General features: G+C 48.0%; 1 protein-coding gene across 1 annotated transcript in view; it reads right to left on the bottom strand.

Annotated features, from left to right (window-relative positions):
• Positions 1-2,054: 2,054 nt before the first annotated feature.
• SIN3A (SIN3 transcription regulator family member A) overlaps positions 2,055-18,338 on the bottom strand; it is a 34,346-nt gene continuing 18,062 nt past the window's right edge. Inside the window, exons 10-21 of the mRNA XM_074916942.1 lie at positions 17,405-17,523; positions 15,130-15,340; positions 12,905-13,021; positions 11,958-12,196; positions 10,571-10,754; positions 9,817-10,390; positions 9,135-9,304; positions 7,877-8,050; positions 6,938-7,030; positions 6,521-6,615; positions 5,753-5,960; positions 2,055-3,352 (exon numbers count right to left, since the gene is read on the bottom strand). Of these exons, the coding sequence (XP_074773043.1) occupies positions 3,122-3,352; positions 5,753-5,960; positions 6,521-6,615; positions 6,938-7,030; positions 7,877-8,050; positions 9,135-9,304; positions 9,817-10,390; positions 10,571-10,754; positions 11,958-12,196; positions 12,905-13,021; positions 15,130-15,340; positions 17,405-17,523 (2,415 nt within the window). The 3' untranslated portion in view covers positions 2,055-3,121. The remainder of the gene's footprint in view (positions 3,353-5,752; positions 5,961-6,520; positions 6,616-6,937; positions 7,031-7,876; positions 8,051-9,134; positions 9,305-9,816; positions 10,391-10,570; positions 10,755-11,957; positions 12,197-12,904; positions 13,022-15,129; positions 15,341-17,404; positions 17,524-18,338) is intronic.

Below are 18,338 nucleotides of genomic sequence, written 5' to 3'. Positions count from 1 at the left end.
TCCTGCTCTGCGCCTGCGCCACACCGCCTGCGCGCCACCGCCGCCCCCCCGCGCATGCGCACGGCGCGGTGCGGCCCTGAGGCGGCGCGGGGCCGGCCCAGGGGGAGGCCGCGGCCCGGGCCGCCGGCGGGGCGATCCCGGCAGCCCCGCTTCCAGGCGGCCGCCTGCGGCAGCGCCCTCCCGCCCGGCTCGGCACGCTTCGCTGGGTTGAGAGAGCCGGGCCTGCCTGGCTGCACCGCCCGGCCCCTGTTCACTCCGCCCTCCCGTGGGTCTGGAAACGCGCTCCCGCGGAGGGAGTTACTGGCTCTGCCGACTCCCCTCCCTCCCAGCCTCGGGAGAAAAAATGCGAATTACTGCCTCTAGCCAGTGCAAAACACTGCGTGGTTTAGTTCATTAAGGGGAAACCAGAGGCAGAACCCAAGCAAGAGTCTGGGTCCCTCGGCCTGAGCATTTCTGCACCCACCTCTCATCCTTCCTACCAGGGCCCTTTTCCCTGCAGCAGCGCCCCAGAATTACATTGTGTATGATCAGGAAGGAAGGAAGAATCTGTACACAATGATTAGCCCTGATATTTTAATGGAAATACTGCACTACAGTCAAGTTTACAACAGTTGTATAGAAATCACATGGATTGTGGGCTGAGGATCACATTACAGAATACAAAAAGCAAGTTCAAATAAAAAGGAGAAACCAAACCTCTGCTATTGTACAGGCTGGGAGCAGAGCTGGGATGTCAGACGGAGGGAGGGTGGCCGGCCGCTGAAGGCAGAGGTCTCCCCGCGGCGTGTCCCGGGGATCCGCGCCAGCCCCCCTTGCGCTCAATGACATGCAGGCACCGACTCCTGGGACAAGACACCCACTGAGCAGCAGCAGCTGTTAGCTTCCAAGCTGGTCAAAAGTCTAAATCACCCAAGATTTTCACTTCCAGATCACCTTGAGCATACAACAGGAAAAAAAAGGGGAAATAGAGAGCGGGGGAGCGCACATGAAACCTTTGAAATGGAAGAGGACACGCAAGAGCCCCTTCCTGCCCGGTTACAGCAAAGGAGAACTGAGACGGGTAAGTTATTGCTGGCAAGCTGTGAGTATTCCCCACTGGGCTCTTCCCTCGCTTTCCCTCTCTCCATAGGAGGCTCCCGTTCAAGATCTGCCTGCTGCACATTGGCTGCCAATGAATAGTGGCCTCTCGGGGCCGCGCGCTTCCACCCTGGCTCTCCTGGTGCAGCTGGGGAGGCAGGTGTCCCCCTCGGGACCCATCCCCAGCCTCTCCCCGTGGAAGGGAGGGCAGCTCCAGTGCCGGGGGGAGACTACCTGCTGTCTTGGAAAAAAAAAAAATAAATCCCTGGGAGAGGTTTAAGCAGCGGCAAAGCCTTGCTCACGGCTCCCGAGCCAGGGACGACAGGAAGCCGTTTTGGGTGCTTAAAGACTGGCAGCATGGGTTTGTGCAAGGAAAGATGCCTCCTTTGAGGAGGAGAGACAGTGCAGTTGTGTCTGTCGTGGCTTACGAAGTCCATGCCGACTTCTTTTTTTAAAATCAGAATCTTCCCCCGTGTTTTAAATATCTGCCAGTGCTAAACTTCTATACTTAAAAAAATATATATCCCATATGCAGATTTCACTAGTGAAATGCACCGAGACCCGCCCCAGCCCCTTGCCCTTCTCTTGCACACACGCGCACACACACACACACACGCAGAGCAGCTCTATCAAATACTGGTTTGGTACTTCAGATGATATTCTCTCCAATACTGAGAGGGAAAAATACATCAGCACAATCAACCCCAGCCAAGTAGCTCAGCAACACTTCCCAAAAGCGAAGGTCCTTGGAGCTGGAAGACTAGGTGGATAAAAATTACCCACCAGGAAAAACAAAAATTAAAAAAATTTTAAAATTATATACTATATATTTATATATCTTAACAGGCTGCTTATACCTCCACACTGTGTTAACCAAAACCACACACGGTGCCTCTGCTTTTTCCTCTCAGATTTTGAAGCCAATCATTTAAAATGGTTGGATGTGCCCCCCCACCCACCCCTTCCCCACCCAAAAACTGCATGCTGCACGGTGCCTTTCAGACCAGGAACAGGGCTGTGGGTGAGCGAGTGTCTTCCTCCGGTTAAGAACAAAGACATTGTTTTTATTTACAAAAAAAGGAGAAAAAAGTTTCCACACAAAAGCACTACAATGATAACTCCCTTTGGTAAAAAGTGTAATAAATGTCTCCATCGGTCTGTCTGTCGGTACTAATTCTCAAGCCACCTGGTACTATGGTACACAAGAAGCTAGTACAGTTATGCTAGCACATCAAGCATACTTCCTTTAATTAAAAAAAAGAAAAACAAACAAAAAAAAACAAAAAAAAATTTGACAATTTGTACATTTATTTACAAAAAAGGAGGGGAACATGTTAAAATCGTGTTGTTCTCTGTTTTGTGTGTGTGTACGTACATGTGTCTGAAAAGCTGGTGCATGGCACTAGGAGAGACTAGTAAACAAGCAGGTACAAAAAAAAACCCCAAAACAGTTCCACTGGCACTAGAAAGGACAGACCGATCTGCACGGGTTGAGTCCAGCCTGGGAGGGGGGAGAGGGAGGCGAGAGGAACCCAGGGTCCGCTCCATGAGGTGGCTGGCGTGGGGCTGCCCCACGGCCCCGCGCAGGAGCCTGCCCGCCCGGCGGCAGCGTAAAGGGAGGAGAATCCGGTTGCGACAGGCACCTGGGGATTTCGGGACACATCCAAGCGGTCTGGTCGTGGAGAGCCTCCGGTTCTCTTCCCTCGCCGCTCAGGGCCTTTGGGGAGTCAAAGCCTTAACACTGCTGGTGTGTACGAGCTCGTTGTGTTTCTCTGGGATGGCTCAGTTCAGAGCAGGGTCCTTCCCGCCCTCCAGGACGCGTGCCGAAGTCAAAGGGCCCGTGGCCCATGGTCCCAGCGGGCGCCGGCGGAGACCCACGTCCCTACAGGGAATCCCGCTGGTGACAGGTTGTACCAGCCACGCACTAGTCAAGTGGCCATGTTACGGAGATACACAGTGAGGGGAGAAAGGCATCTTCCTCCTTTCCTTGATGCGCGCACACACACACACATCTCCGGGGCTCTTCCCTTGCCCCGGGGGAGTTTTACGGTGTCTTGAATATCGTGCCGTATTTGACGCGGTACTTGTTAATGCTCACAAAGTGCAGGGTCTCTGTGTCACAGGTGGTGGTGCAGGGCACCAAGCCCTCCAACCCTTCGCCCATTAGCCACTTGTTTGTCTCGGCTGCCATTTCGCGGGGCACGTGCTCCTTGGTCCATTTGTCCACCCAGGCCTGGAACCGCTGGTGCAGGCGCTTGCTCACTCTTTCGTGGGACTACAGAAATAGGAAGAGGTGTTAGAAAAAGGTGGGTTTAGCCCCCAGACTGCCGCGTTATGCAAAGCTTGGCTGCAGGTTGACACAACCAAGGGGATCAACAGCCAGAGGGATTTTGTAATGCAGACACCAGCCCTTGCTAACATCTTAGGAAAAGCTCTGACAAAGACCCCCATGTCTCCTTCTCCAAAGCAATTACAGTAGCAAAATGAAGTCAGAATTACCAAAAGGTTTATGCTCTTTGTGTAATACAGCAGCTCTCAGGCTGGGGACACAGCACATATCCCACGGGAGATCAAGAGCTGCATGCCCAGCAGGGAATCACTTCTGCACTGCCCAAAAGATGCTGCCACCGCCTCCTTAAGCAGCCAGGAGCCAAGGTAGACCCTGGAGCAGGTAAACCGTGCTCTCCCCAGCCCTCAGGGTCTGCCTCCAGCCCCCCCCAGAGGGGCATGGTCCTAGCAGAGAGCAAGCTCAACATGCACGACACGTCATGGGACCCAACTGCTATGGAAAATTAAGAACTGGGTCATGTCAAAAAGGTTTGAGAACCACTGGCTTAACAGAAGCATCAGGAGAGGAAAAACTGTGCACATTTTTGAGTAAGAGCATCTGCTTAAGGAATGTAAAATCCAGGACAGATGGTTTAAAGCCATGGCTTGAAAGCCATGAGTACAATCATAATTGAAAACAGCAAATATAATTAAACCTCAAGATGAAAACAATGTATTTTATTATTTGTTTTGTTCTTCTCCCAAAGACTGATTGCTTCTCCGTGTTAACTGTTAAATCCAACAGATTTGTAGTTCCATGTAGCTTTTGCAGCTCATTCGGTGTACTTCAGTAACCAAGGGGCTACGCTGTATGCTATATATTTAACAGTTCAATAATTTATGTTCAGATCCTCTGTGAAAAGCACCGGCACATAGTATGTTTGTGAGCTTACTTTTCCTTGAGGTTTGTGCCAGTTGAATGGGATAGATGGAATTCAGTCAAAATCCTTAGTATGGGCACTTTAAAGAGTCACTGCTGAAGTAAAACACTCATCTGATGTGAATGCAAGTTTAACTAAATTACTTTACAACTAATGAAATAAAACTATTATTTGTATTTCATCAGCAAGAAACAGATGGTAAGTAGTTGTTTTATAAGACTAAAACAGAGCTGTGAAGGATGAGCCTCTTGGGTACCTCTGCTTCTAGTTGCTTAAGTCAGTAACTTTTGCCTGAATCTGGCAGGCTTCACTTTCTTTTACATTCTAAGCAATGGCATTCTGCTTAACGTTGTGTTTTAAACAGATGATAATAAAATCATAGTAACGTATTTCAAACCTCGAGTCTTAAGTAGCCAGACTAGAAATGGAGTTTGCTGTTAAACTCCCTCCTTTTCTCTGTTGGCTGGAAATACTCCCACAGGATGAGAAAAGTAACCATGTCAAAGTGTTCAGAAGACCAGATCAGCTTTCTCCAACTGAATTCTCCTGAATTTGGCCAATCTGGAGTCACAGGCTGTTTTCATCTTGAATAAACCTCAACCTTTACAGCTCAAGAACAGCCGGAGAGCCAACGCTTCCTTCCCCTCCTTCATCTCCACTCCCCTGCCTCCCTGCCCATCCCACTCATCCTTCCCTTGTCCCAACAGTTGCTTTTTGGCACAGAGAACCAAAAGCAAATTTGAGTAACTTCAAAAAAGTCAAATTCCAATTTAAATCAGCAATCGCAAGCACTGGCTGCTAGATGTGAGATGTCACCGACCCTTGGGTCCAGGACTTCCAAGCCCTGGAAAAATACCCACGGGGACTTTTCTGTATGGGTGACCTCACCACTCCCATCTTTGCCACAAAACCAGCTTTTCTGCAGCTGTGCTCTGCCATGTGGGAGTGACCCAAGGACTCCCACTCTCTGTGACTCTGGGGATGGGAAACGATGAGGGGATGGTACCCAGAGGGATCTAGGGGGACAGAGGGCATTTGATGCTCTGCACTCTGATTCCTCTTTGGGGAAGCACTGGAAGAACACGCACTCTCACACATCACCACAAGAACATGCAGAAGACAGGTCTTCCCTAAAACAGGGGGGCTACCACCCATGGGAAGGACCTCTTGGAAGAGATTTGAGACCTTACACTTGACACCACTGTCATACCATAATAAAACACTCTGGAAAGAAGGGAGGAGAGGTGGGAGGACAATGAAAGTCAGAGGTGGAAAAGATTACACCTTAGGAACATCCAGATGTCTAGTGCCTTGGGAGGACAAAACAGAGTACCATCCTCCCAGCAACACAAAGACAGCTAAATGTTATTGGTCAGGATCCCCAAGGACGTTTCATCTCGAGACTCCCCACCTGACCTTTGGGAGCAGGGGGTCCCAGGAAACACCAGCTGCCCACTCGCTCCTACCTGCTGAGCTCGCAGCAGAGCGGTCCTCCTGTACATGTAATCCTCCGATTTGATCACGTACACCATCTTATAGGAGTTCAGTTTGAATTTACACTCCAGCTTGTCCAAGCTCTCCACGTTCTCCATGGACTTCTTACTGTTTCCCTCCTTCCCTTCCTTCTCCTGCTGCTCCCGACCACGCTGACACTTACGGATCCGCCTCAGATTCCTGCAAACCAGAGAACCCCTCTTGGAATTAGTGCTCACCCTCCAGCATGACCAAGCTGGAGCAAGCTGGTGGATCTGTGCTGGCCACTCAAAAGCCTGGCAAACAGCTTGCAGCCTGTTGCAGTCATTCAGGCTCAGACCCCTATAACAAGTCAGCCCACTGGGCTTATCTCATTTCTGAGATATTCTGCGGTTATTGTGCAACCAAGTCCCTGCTCATGAACAGCTCTGACATGGCACCTGCTGTTTTCAGGTAGAGGGTTACCATAACCTAAAGCAGGACTGCCAAAAAAACCCCAACGTGGCAAGTGGTCAGCCCCCGCCCTCTCTGCTAGCCATGGACCATGCCATCTCTCAGTCAGTGGAGAGCAGGAGCCTGGGGTGGACCCACAGGCTTGTAGGAGGGACAGCAGCACGGCACCTCTACACCGCGCCGGCAGGGCAACGGCTTCTGCCGTGGTGTTCAAATACAGCACTTGGTGGGCAGAGCGCAGTCGCTGCGCCCACCGCGGCCAGATACAGCCCGTGGGGGAGGGCTCACAGCACAGCCGGGCCACTCACCTTGGCAGGAAGACCGGTTTCTGGGCCAGGTGCTCCCGGAGCTCAGGGGAGGTAGAATCGGAGTTGACGTACCGCTCCACGTAGTCTGACCAGCGCTGGAAGCGAGCACAGAGCACAGATCAGCCACTGCCTTCCCACCCAGCGACACGGGATGGTTGAACACAAGGTCACTTTTGAAGGCGTCGTGCATCTTATCCCCAAAAAGGCAGGTATGACATTTCTCTACATGATTTTGAGGGCTTTCTAATACAAAATAAGCCAAGAAGGATTTGCTGACTCAAATCACTGAAAGTTTTACGGCATGTCCTTGATGTTTCTGTATCTTGTGCTAATGAACCACAACAACAGTCAACTGGACACCCTCATCCAGTGCACCCTTGACCGTCACAGTCAGCTCTCTGGACAAGCTGCTCTTACCTCTGCTTCTACAGGGTCATCGGAGTTCTCCTCTTCCGTGTCCAGCAGTTCAATGGTTAACTGAACTTGACCTCTGCTCTGAATGAACATCAGCTATAAAGAAATGGCAGAAGGGACTTCAGTAAGAGATTTCAAATAGAAAAAACAATCTCACTGGGGTAAAGGGAGAATGAAGCAAGCTGGCATAGTTTTAAGGGAAAAAAAAATACTGCTTCCCACATGCTTGACAGCTAAGGGAAAACACTAGCCAGATTGCACAACTCTGAGGAACAGAAAAATTGTAAAGGTTTTTGACAAACTTTTTTGTGGTTCTTTTTGGAGTGGTGTGGGTCCTTCTTGAGCCCCCAAAATAAGTTTGAGGGCAAGGGAAGAGAGACTATACACACAGGCTTTTATTCAAAGTACTTTACTTGCTCAGAAAGGGCCTGACCACTTCCTGCATCTTAGGCGAAGGAAGTATGGATTTGATTAGCACAGTGCTCCAGGTTTATTTAGCAATGTACGCGGTCAGCAATGATTTAATGCTCAGTCAGTATCAGCAGATGTCCCCACAGTTAACAAAGATCGAGACACAGGAGAAATGGGAAAGTTTGAGCTGACAAATTAAAACAGGTTGACAGCAAAGCAGTCAGTATGATACAAGCCGAAGATGTTGTGAAACACAAGGGATATTCATTGCTATTCCAGGAAATCCATTTCTCCCTGAAACCCTGTTTCTGAGGGGCCCTTACAGAAGCATTAACCTGTCCCCCCAGCTATGTGCCAAATGCTGGGGGACATGCCACCAAAACTTTCAACTTTCAGAGCTATGGAAAGTCCTCAGCACTCGGGTGCCTAAACAAGACTGATTTCTTAAAAGGACTGGTACTTCTCCCTTCTTAAAAGGCATCTCCCTCACTGCTTGCTGCTTTTACACTGCAGTTCTCAGCCTGGCTTTACCTTGAAACAGTTCTCCTCTGACATGAGCTGCTCAGCTTTGCGCTGGTACGCGGCCTCCAGAAGAGTACGAGAAGACTGGGAAGCGAGAAGACCTCCTGTGGCTCCGTTGTTGTTCTCTGACAGGTAGAGGTCTGTTACCTGCACGCAGATCTCATCGCTCACTATGTGCTGGAGCTGCAAAAAGGAAGATCACAGGGAAGGTGTTTGTCAGGGAGTGTGCTATGTGCCCATCAACACAGAACAGAAAGAAAGATGTAACCATGGGTTTAAGCCCAAGCAAAAAAAAAAAAAAAAAAAAAGACCAAAAAAAAGACTGAAAAAGCATGAGTTTAAGGCTACATTTTTAGTAACAACTTCTAGTTGCAAATGATCTCTGCCGCTATGTAAAGAAAAGACAGTATCTTTAAAAAAATTAGCAGGTGGCAAAGTACAGCTACTCAGAAAAACTACAGGCAAGGAACACCCTGATCAGCAGCATGGGAGGAAGGGCTAGAGCACTGTGACATAGTGTATCCCCTCCTCAGCACGGAGCTGCTCCTGTGTCTGAGGAAAAGGGTGAGAGATTTAGTATCAAATCCTTATTTTGTACAAGTTTAAAAATCTAGAGTCTCTCAACTGTCTTTTGAATTCAGTTAATCTCTGGACTGAAGTAAAGGAGTTCTGAAAAGCAGCTCTACCCCTCTGAAAGAGGAAAGGCTTTTCAAGCCATTTGACTTCCAGCCCCTTGTGCCTGTTTTTGTTCTTTATGCTACAAAAAGGCACATGAAAAATACACATTCTTCCTAACAGTCCAATAAAAGGACTAGAGTTTAACAGCCTAAATGAGCTACTTAAACAGCCAGATAAAAGACACAAAGGTTTTTAGAAAAGGCATGCACTGTTCCTACAGCACTGGAGAAAAGGAAGGAAATTATTTAAGTGTCATTTAATTATTTTTCAAAAGTTAAAGCAAGATTAATTAACTCCAGAGACACTTTGAAGTTGAATACTTGCATCCTAAAACTTCTGGAAATCAAAGGGAGAACCCTATACGCACAGAGAGGATATTCTCAATAATTTAAATACATCAGAAATTACCTTTTATCACGTCTCTTTACAGCTGGGTTAAAAAACACCCAGAATTTACCTGCTTATCCTTGTAATTAGGCATACAACACTCCCCCTACAATGTGGGCCTGGGCTCACACTGCAGCAAACAACCTGGCTGCTTTCTCTAGCCCAGACCATCCACCCTCCATCAGCCTCTGCTGGCAGTCACCTGTCGAACAATGCTCTGGATCAGCTTGTCCATGGTAAAGGCAATGTAGGCGTGAATGGTGAACATTTCGCGCAAGGAGTCCTCGTACTGCGATGAGTCCATGTTCCCATCCAGGAGGTTGCGCACCATGTCCAGGAAGGCTGGGTAATAATCCTCAACATCGATGTCCACTGCAACAAGAGAGAGTGGGAGATGAACACATCGCCCCAGGAAGGGTTGCTCTGAGTTTTGGTCCTCCGACCACCCATTCAAGCTGAAGAGTTACTGGAATAGGCTTCAATTTGTCTTTCATAGACATTTAAATGCGTCCTTTTAAGACCAAGAGTATGTTTATAAGATCGTGCTTTCTAGCTCCGGCCTCCTATATGAGGTTTTTATTTCTGAAATACTACTTTAAAAGTTTTAGTTAGGGAACTCAAAGATACTTTAGATATGCAAGTGTAAAACGAAATCTCTTAAGAAGAAACTGCTCCATGTTACCATTCCGCTATTTGAGTCCCACATATGCCACACCTTCCCATCTCCTCCCTCAATTCAGTGCCGCCCAGTGACAGTGAAAGTGAGATCCCCCCATCTTAAAGGGTCATCACTCCAATATGCCCGAAAACACCAAACAAGCTCTTTCAACGTGCTACGAACAGAAGCATCTTTCTTCCCCAGCCTCCCACCAGAAGTCACTCACTAGGCTCCTTCAGTCGCAGCTGGATGGCAGGACTGTCGCTCTTGTCTCGCTTTATGCCCAGCACTTCTCTTTCCCACTCCCTTTCCCGCGTCTCTTCTTCGATCTGCCGCTCGGCCTGGGTGCAGATCCTCAGCAGCCGCAAGCACAGGATCTGATGCAGCCGCATGAATATGTACCAGTTGCTGTTCACATAGAAGAGATTGTAGACCTCATCCATGCCCCGCAGCTTCTGGGCTGTCGTGTTGTTGAACATCAGCTTGGTTTTGGGAGGACTGCCCCCAACACCATTGTGCTTTTTTGCAGCCCCAGTAGCTTCGTCCACATCCATTTCCTCTTCTTCTTCCTCTTCCACATCCGAGAGTTCACCTCGCTGAGCAAACAGCAGGTCTGGAATGAAGTGATACATGATCTGCTTGATTTTGTACTTGTCCTCTTTCTGGATTCCCGTCTGCCGCTTCACATGGTGGATGATGAGAGAGGCAGCGTCTTCCAGGATCTGCTTGTCTTCATAGGCTAATGATAGGTGTGGGCCTGTGGGGACCCCTGCATTGTCTTCTGAAGCCTGCTCTTGCCTCTACAAATGAGAAACAGCACAAAAATTAGTCCCAAGCACCTCTCCCCAGCCAAGACCTTTCAGAAACCTCTGCTGGTGGTGCAGACTTCCCCTCTCATTGAGTGGTGAGGAACAGGAACTGAAACTGCACTTGCAAAGTACATAAGCTTGAGGGAAGGAAACTATTGGTGGCCATCTTACCTCATCATAGATGCTTTCAATCTCATTGAGGAGACTCTTTGACCTCAGGACCTTGGTATCATTCTGCTTGAAGTTGATGCCCTGGTGGTCCAAGGATTTCAGGTAATACTTCTCATTCTGCTCTCGCCAGACTTTATTAAACCCTCTCTGGGCTTCTCGCCACTCTTCCTCTTTCATCTTTAACCTTGGATCAAGAAAACAAGGGTGAGCCAAGAGGTGTACTCTGAGCACATAAGGAGAACCTAGGCCCATGGTTCCCGGCCAGCACTGAGAAGAGCTGAACTCCTTAAGAAATGGGCATAAATGAAAGCTGTCCCACAGAACAGAGCTTCACAGGAGGAGCACCCTGCACAGGCTCTTCTGAAGAAACCCCCCTGGGTTTCTTTCATGTCTAAGTAACACCACTCAGGAACAAAGTAGCTTCAAGGCTTGTGCTTGCCCTCACACCATGCCAGAATAGCTAGAGGGCTTAGTGTCCCTCTAGCCCCGCTGTCCTCAGCAGTGACAGGGGCTGAAGGGATGGGGGAGCCACAGGAGATGGCCCAGGTTTCTCAGAAATCCCAAGGTCATGTAGCTCCAGCTGCTGAAAAGGGGCAGCTTAGTTTGGACGATTAACAAAAAGTTATCGCCTTGCAGTATGGACACCTGAGCTCCCTGGGAACAGACTCCTGAACCTCGCCTCAGTATCTCAAGCAAAGTACGCCTGGTGCAGCTCAAGACCCAGCTCACAGGAAGAGTGTCCTCACAGCAGGGTGGGGAAACCGTGACCTTGCAGGTGTCCTGGGCAAGCCTGTTACCCCCAGCTCTCAGAGCCCCGAGACACAGGACTAACAGTCCCACAGAGGCGAGAAGTAGCTGGGGAAGAGTATCTCCTGCTTACACGTCTCCTCAAGCTTCCTCAAGTAGTTGCAGCATCCACTCCCTTTTCTTGACCGAGAAAGGGGAGGCTGACAACAGAAACCAGACTGGGAATCCGAGGGTAGCACAGCCACCGCAATCTGAGCCCACAGTCACGTACAGCCACGGGATTTGGAAAGCGATCAAATTTAGTCCATGAACAATCCACACAGTACAGCCAGTTTCCTCATCTTACACACGATGCTGACACTGGAGGAGAAACAAGGTTTAAGAGGAGACAACAAAAGCTCTACTTCCCTCCAGCTGAGCTGTAAGGTTTTTGTTTCAGAAGAGTAATTCCCTCTTTCTAGGTGATGATTATGAAACACAGCAACTGACCAGAACACAAAATGTACTTCTTAATTTACAGCCTTGTGGTGGTCACACCCTTTAGGGGCAGAAATTAGCTACTTCTACATAAACCTGGATCATGTACGGTGCGTTACCCGTTGGTAGATTCTCTGGGGGAGGGTGCTAGAGCAGTCAGTACCTTTTCAGTACAATGGGAACAGCCACGGATGGGTTCTTCCGAAGTCCATCAATAATGTCAGCTGCTTTGTCAGCATATATCCTCTGGAGAGCCTTGCGGTGGATCACCTCTGAAGTGCCCCCCAGAGTGTTGTCCAGCCGGAATTTGGCCTGCTCCTCCGCAGACAAGCGCGAGAGTTTCTTTTGGATTGCCTCAAGGACGCGGATTGTTGCCAGGTTGGTCTCCAAGACAACATCCAGCTGAAGCAAACAGTGCGTTACCATCGTTGAATAGACAAAACACGATACTTAACAGAGGCTAACATTTAAGTGACATGAAACAAGAAGCCCTGCATGTTTAACAAGGTGTACTCGAGCAGCAGTTTCCATGTTTGGCTGCTCTAAAATAACCCAATTATATTTTATCTGCTACTTAGACAATACTGCATAAGAATTTAAAGGCTACCAGAATGATACTGTTCAGAAATTACATTTTCCACCTGGGAATAGAACACAATTGACAGTTACTCTACAAAAGGACATGCTGAATCTGAGCGTATTCAGGTAATTGCCAAGCTAACTTCCATTTCAAGTCAAGACGTCAATCATTTAACATCCTGAACGTATTGCTTTTCAGATTATTACAGGGGAATGCATGTTCACGTGCACTACGTGGGCAGTAAGAACGGAAAAGATGCATCGATTATATGCTGGCCATTGAACAGTTTCATCTGGAGCTCTGCACAAAAAGTGAGGGGCAGACAGGGGCGTAGTTTGGATCAGGAGCTGGTTACGCAGCTGCTGCTTCTTGCATTAAGAGAACACAGCTTTTATGCAAAAAACAGGTGACAGACACACAATAAAAACAGATTCTAAGCAGTAGTATTAAAGGTATAATTATATCAAGATTGTTAACTATTCACAGAAGCCCGAGCTTTCCAAGACATGAATTAAGGAAAAACTATTTACCTCAAAACGCTCATCCTCACACCTGTAGATGTGCTCTTCGTATTGCGTCTTCTTGGAGCTCACGAATGTGGAGTCTTCGGACCACGATGGGAAGGAGACCCAGGTGTCATTCAAAACCTTGAGGGAGACGGGAGGAGACAAGGGTCACAGTCAGTCTTTGAGGGGGTCACACTCGTCCGGCTCTGAGCCCAGTCTTCTGACAGAAGGGTATAATTCCCCAGCTGGAAAAACTGTGTGCCCCTTCCAAAGTCCAGCATTCAGGGCACAACCCCAGACAGCCAGAACCAAATCGTTCAGGCAGTCTGCAAAATTCATTAGCTGGACTTGTCAGAAAAAACTTGCAAGGGAAGAGAAAAAGAAAGGTGAAAGAAGCTTTTCCGTTACTTTGGATTAGTTGACTGCAACCAGCTGGTTCCTCATGTGTGTGATTCATCTTCAACTGCACTGGGTGGTCATCACATCAGACATGACTGTTAGACAGTACGTGGTTTCTACCTCCAAATAAGGCTAATTAGGAATATAAATCCATACCCCAGCAACACCTTTCCTGACAAAGCAGCTGAGCACCTGCAGCTTTCCCCACCTCCAAAACAGGAACAGAATATTAAAAAAAAACCTCAGAGGCCAAAGGCAAAGAAACAAGGATTTTGGCAGGCAGCCTTGGAAGTCAGGCCCAATCTTCATAAACCCAAAGCCTGAACAACTGAGTCATTAGATTCTCACAGCAAGAAAAGTTCGTAACTGCATCACACAAGACACTTTTGAGAGACGTGTCAGGGCTCAGATTAAAAACTTGCAATTGTCTTTTGCCCAAGTGGTTTTCACTATTTTGCCACCACTGCTAACTGCATGACTTGATCACCCACATGCGTCCTCCTCATCTCTCAAGGAATATAAGTACATAAATCCCATGATGTTCCCAAGCAGCGGTTTCCTTACTATTTGTTGAGTGTTCCACTGCTGACTGGAGTCACCCAGGGAAGGGATTTCTGGGGCTCTCCCCTCCTCCAGTGAGTGCTCTTAAGTGGCATGTTTATTAACTGGCCTTCAGCAAGAGTCCTGCTCACTCAACTCCAAAACATTACCTTCAACACCAGTGAAGGAACAGGATCAGCCAGTACCATTCCCACTTTGATGAAAAGGTCATTACAACAGATTAAAGGACTCAATGAGTACATCTGAACCCGCAGGACTTCGTTGAGAGACCAACTCTGACTCTTAACCAAGGAGGCTGGTTCCCTGTAGGGACCCGATTTCCCAAAGCAATGCACCATTTCTCAAGACAAGAGGTCGTCTTAGTGTTGCAGGTAGAAAGAGAGCAGCACGTGACAGATATGTAGGAGAATCTGTCTATAGAAGATGTGATTTTCTGTTAAAGTTGGACAAGAGACAACTCTGAAAGCAGACTAAGTGGGAATTTGGGTAAAAAGGTAGCAATAATCTTGAATTACATATTACCTCGTAAAAGATGCCAGAGATCACATTAAGACCATACAGAAAACTAGTTCTGTCGTTTCCTACTTAGGAGTGTTTAAGTTTGTAATCTTAATGTTCTTTTCACAGGTTATACTATGCAAAACATCATATGTATCTAATGCCCTTACATTTTATTTAAGTAGTTAAATATCACAACTATTTGGTGGTTTGTTTTTTTTTCCAGCTGCTCCCCAACGCGTCATGCAACCCTTTCACAAGCAGCACTGGAGAAGAGCTGATGCCAGTCATCAAAGCCACGTGGGTATTGTAACTCCCAGCCAGCTTCCAGCATAACCCATTCCTAGACTGACGCCTCACCCTGTGCAATAGCTTCTGGACATGATCCAGGCGTTTGCAGGAGTGCCAAGCGCTCACTCGCCACTAGAACACCTCGGGGTGTGCTCACCTCAGGCTCTGACATGTCCTGTGATGGTCCCGAGCCAGAATGGCATGCCCACACACGCCTGGGTGCTGCAGCAGCACGGCTCAGTGCTGGATCACTGCTAACCAGGCAGCTGCCCAGCCCCAGCTCCATGCCCAGTGCCAGTTCAGAGGTGCAGGCAGCAGCACAACTCTGCTGCGTGGGAGCAGATGTGCCCTGACATCCCTGGAAACCTTTTCAGCATAGCACAGGGATGCAAAATAAATTCCATCCTGTTCTTCCATTCTGCTCGTCTTTGCTCCATCCCTCTGAGAAGGCTGAGAATAGCTTTCCCCTGTCACGCAATTCCCATCCAAGAGCATCTTACCTCTTTACACAGCGGAGTCCGCCCCGTGCACTTGGGTTGCTGGTAGCTCTTGGGCAAGGCTCGGTAGCTGGAGCCCAGTCTTTTACAGGAGGCATAATCTATCTCCATGGCAATCCCCTCAGTAGCGCGTTCCTTCGGATATGTCTCCATGTGAACAGACTCTTTATACCCCAGAAAGTTTTTAAACCAAGTGAACAATTCTGGGAATTTCCTAAAAATAAAATTAATGAAGTGAAAAAACAGCTAACTAGAAATCAAACAGCACTCAGCTGTGATGCTAAGGCTAGAACTGATTGCTACAGACTGTGTCCAAGAAGACCCTCTGAATTATCTGTCTGGTGAGAGAGGACCTCTCCACTCAGTCCCACTTCCACAGAGCCTGATCACTGCTGTTTGTTGGTCAGGTGGTGGACTGGTCTTTTGGTGCAACTAAGGTGCTTTCAGATTACCCCCTCATATCGCCAGGGATACACAGACAAGCACTGATACATCCTCCACACGCCTTGTGGGTCCAGTCCCCACAAGATAAGGGGCAAGCAAGGAAGTGCAGCCAAAGCTTTCCCTGCAGGGAAGCAGTCGTTTCAGGGTCTCCCAAACTACCCCAGTAGTGAACCCAGGCCAGACTCCCAGTTGTTTTGTCAATGTTCTTAATTTTAAAACAGACCGTTCCTTTCCAAAAGCAGCAAGAAGAAACAGAAAAGTGATTCTGGAACTACGTAGCAAAAGGTTTTCGTGCTGAGCAATTGTTTCAAGCAGTGCTGCCTCCCCAGACTACACAGACCAGCCCAAATTGTGAAGAAGCCTTTGCCAGCAAGGCTCAAGTTTGCCTGCTTGTGAAGTTTTCTGAAGAATTTATTAGTCTAAAGTACTGCATCTGTTCATCTCCTCTTATCTTATGAAAAGCTCCAACAATACGAGGAATTGAACCTGTTCCTGAAGCTAATTGAATCACTTCTCATTTATTGCTTTTTCATTACATGACAGAAGATAATGTCTAACTCCAGAGTAAGAAAACTGTATTATACCTTTCCCAATACAGATATTCACCCTTATAGCTAGGAGCACAGACAGTAGATGGGAGAAATCCAGAAATTTTTGTTGAATATTTCACCTTTCCTAGCTAAAGGTAGCATCCTGCTGATGCCTGAGTAATTCCAGTGGAGCTACAGAGAGAGTGGAAGCTCCTTGGGGCAGTTTCTTTGCACAGTAGCTAGTGTAATGGGGTCCTGAACCCAATTTACGTTGCTACTGCCTTCTCCCTTGGAACCAGGAACTCAATTCGCAGGAAGAAGGAACATTAATCTTGCTGCCCAAAGTTGATGAGAAGATATTGGTTGGTTTTAGCTGATTAATACAGAGTTGTTCTGTACACTACTGGCAATTATGGAAGTCAAAATTCCTATTTAAACTATAATATTCCTTATCATTTTTGGCTTCACAACAGAATTCAGCTGCTTTTTGAGTTTTAGAAATTTTAGTGAGTTTTTATCAGCACTCTTTTTAGGGGACATTTCCCATGTAATTAGACAGTCAATCTTTTCTCAAACGAAATAATCTGTGATTCCAGAACAAGAGACTGCAATAACGGGCTAAATAATTCTGTTTGCTCTTCTGAAAAAGGAATAAACACAACAAGCAGCACTGCTCTTGAATGCTGCCTGTTAGCCAATACACAGCTAGGAATCCCTCTCATCTCCTCTTGGATAAGGAACAGAAAAGGGCAGCGCAGACGAGCATGAAATTGGAAAGAAAACTGAAGCAGGGCCCTTATTGTCCTGCTCCAATAACGGAAGGGTCTGAAAGCCTGAAGCACATGGCATTTGCACAGTACCAGCCACTGAAGGACTTCCAAGAACTGCCAGTATCTTCCTGCCCATAGAGCAGCACATGGCACCTCACCATGTATATTCCCAACACTCGGGCTGAGCTGGAGGCAACAGGAGATCAGAGAACGCACTGCTACAGAAACAACTCATGCAATCATTTACTGGACAGACAACTAAGCAGTGGCAGGCTACCAAGATAAAAACTGAGCCAACCAACAGCAGAGGAAGCAGGCAGCGCAGGGACACTCCATCTCGGATGTACTTTGTGGCCCAAGAAACCACCGCCCTGCTCCCAGGGCAGCATTCCTCCTCCCCTGTGCCACGCAGGCACCCGAGAGGCACTCCCCTGAACAACCACGAAGGTTAGCGCTTCTCTCCTGGCTTCTCAACAGAAACAGACCAAGAGGATTAAACTTCTCACCTCGTGTAAGGAAACTGGCTCCACTTACCCCAGGAATGGAGAAACTAGCTGCACAAGCTCCGCCCGGGAGATCACCTCCTGGTTGAAAATAACCAGGCAGCGAAGGAAGTTTTCATACGCCTCTGTGCTACGCAGAGCTTTGCGGACCTTACAGAGAAGAAAAGAGGAAAACAGCTGCTGTCAGGGTGAGGTCAAGCTGTGCATGCTATTGCTGTCCAGGAGACCTTGATTCAGCACTGTGCTTCCCACTGATGCACAGAGATTACACATGGAATGAGAATGCAAATCCTTGAGTGGAACAGAGGGTCACCTGCCCCATACACAGAGCCAAGCAGATACCAACGTGAGCCATCTCCGTGCTGGGTATGTCCTGCAACACCAGCACCTGGTGTGCTACTCGGACCAAAGAAGTTGCAGGTGAAGAATGAAATCCCTCAAAGAACCCCCTAAAAGCCAGATTACAAAATGCTGGAATTGTGGACAACGTCAGCCATAACTCCAGCACCACAAACCCACCCCAGCTGCCTTTAAACACCAGAGAATATTGCAAGCAGGGAGCCGGGGTAGGAGACCTTGTGCTGTGGGTGATACCACTCCAGCTCTGCCGGCATTACAGCTTGGGTTATCACAGATAAACCTGCTTCTGTAACGCTTATCTTCACAGTACGAGGAAACCAAACGATTCATGCCAACACCATTACCTTTCCCACGAGAACAGTTAGCATCTACGCATCAGACGAAGATCTATCATCATTAAGATATTCGTCATTACGGTTATAATTCTACAGCAGGGATTTCTAGGTTTATTCATGTTAACACCTACACGTCCTCCGAGCAATAGATTGGTTCCCAGTTACCGTTAGCTGGTCTGCAGCAGGCTGCAAAATGCACTGCATCATCAGGGAGCAACCAAGACTTTCATCGACACATGAATATTACTTGAAAGGCTTGTTTACATTCAC

This window comes from Athene noctua, chromosome 13 (genome assembly GCF_965140245.1).
Source record: "Athene noctua chromosome 13, bAthNoc1.hap1.1, whole genome shotgun sequence".
NCBI classification, from domain to species: domain Eukaryota; kingdom Metazoa; phylum Chordata; class Aves; order Strigiformes; family Strigidae; genus Athene; species Athene noctua.
This window is presented reverse-complemented; position numbering and strand designations above follow the sequence as displayed.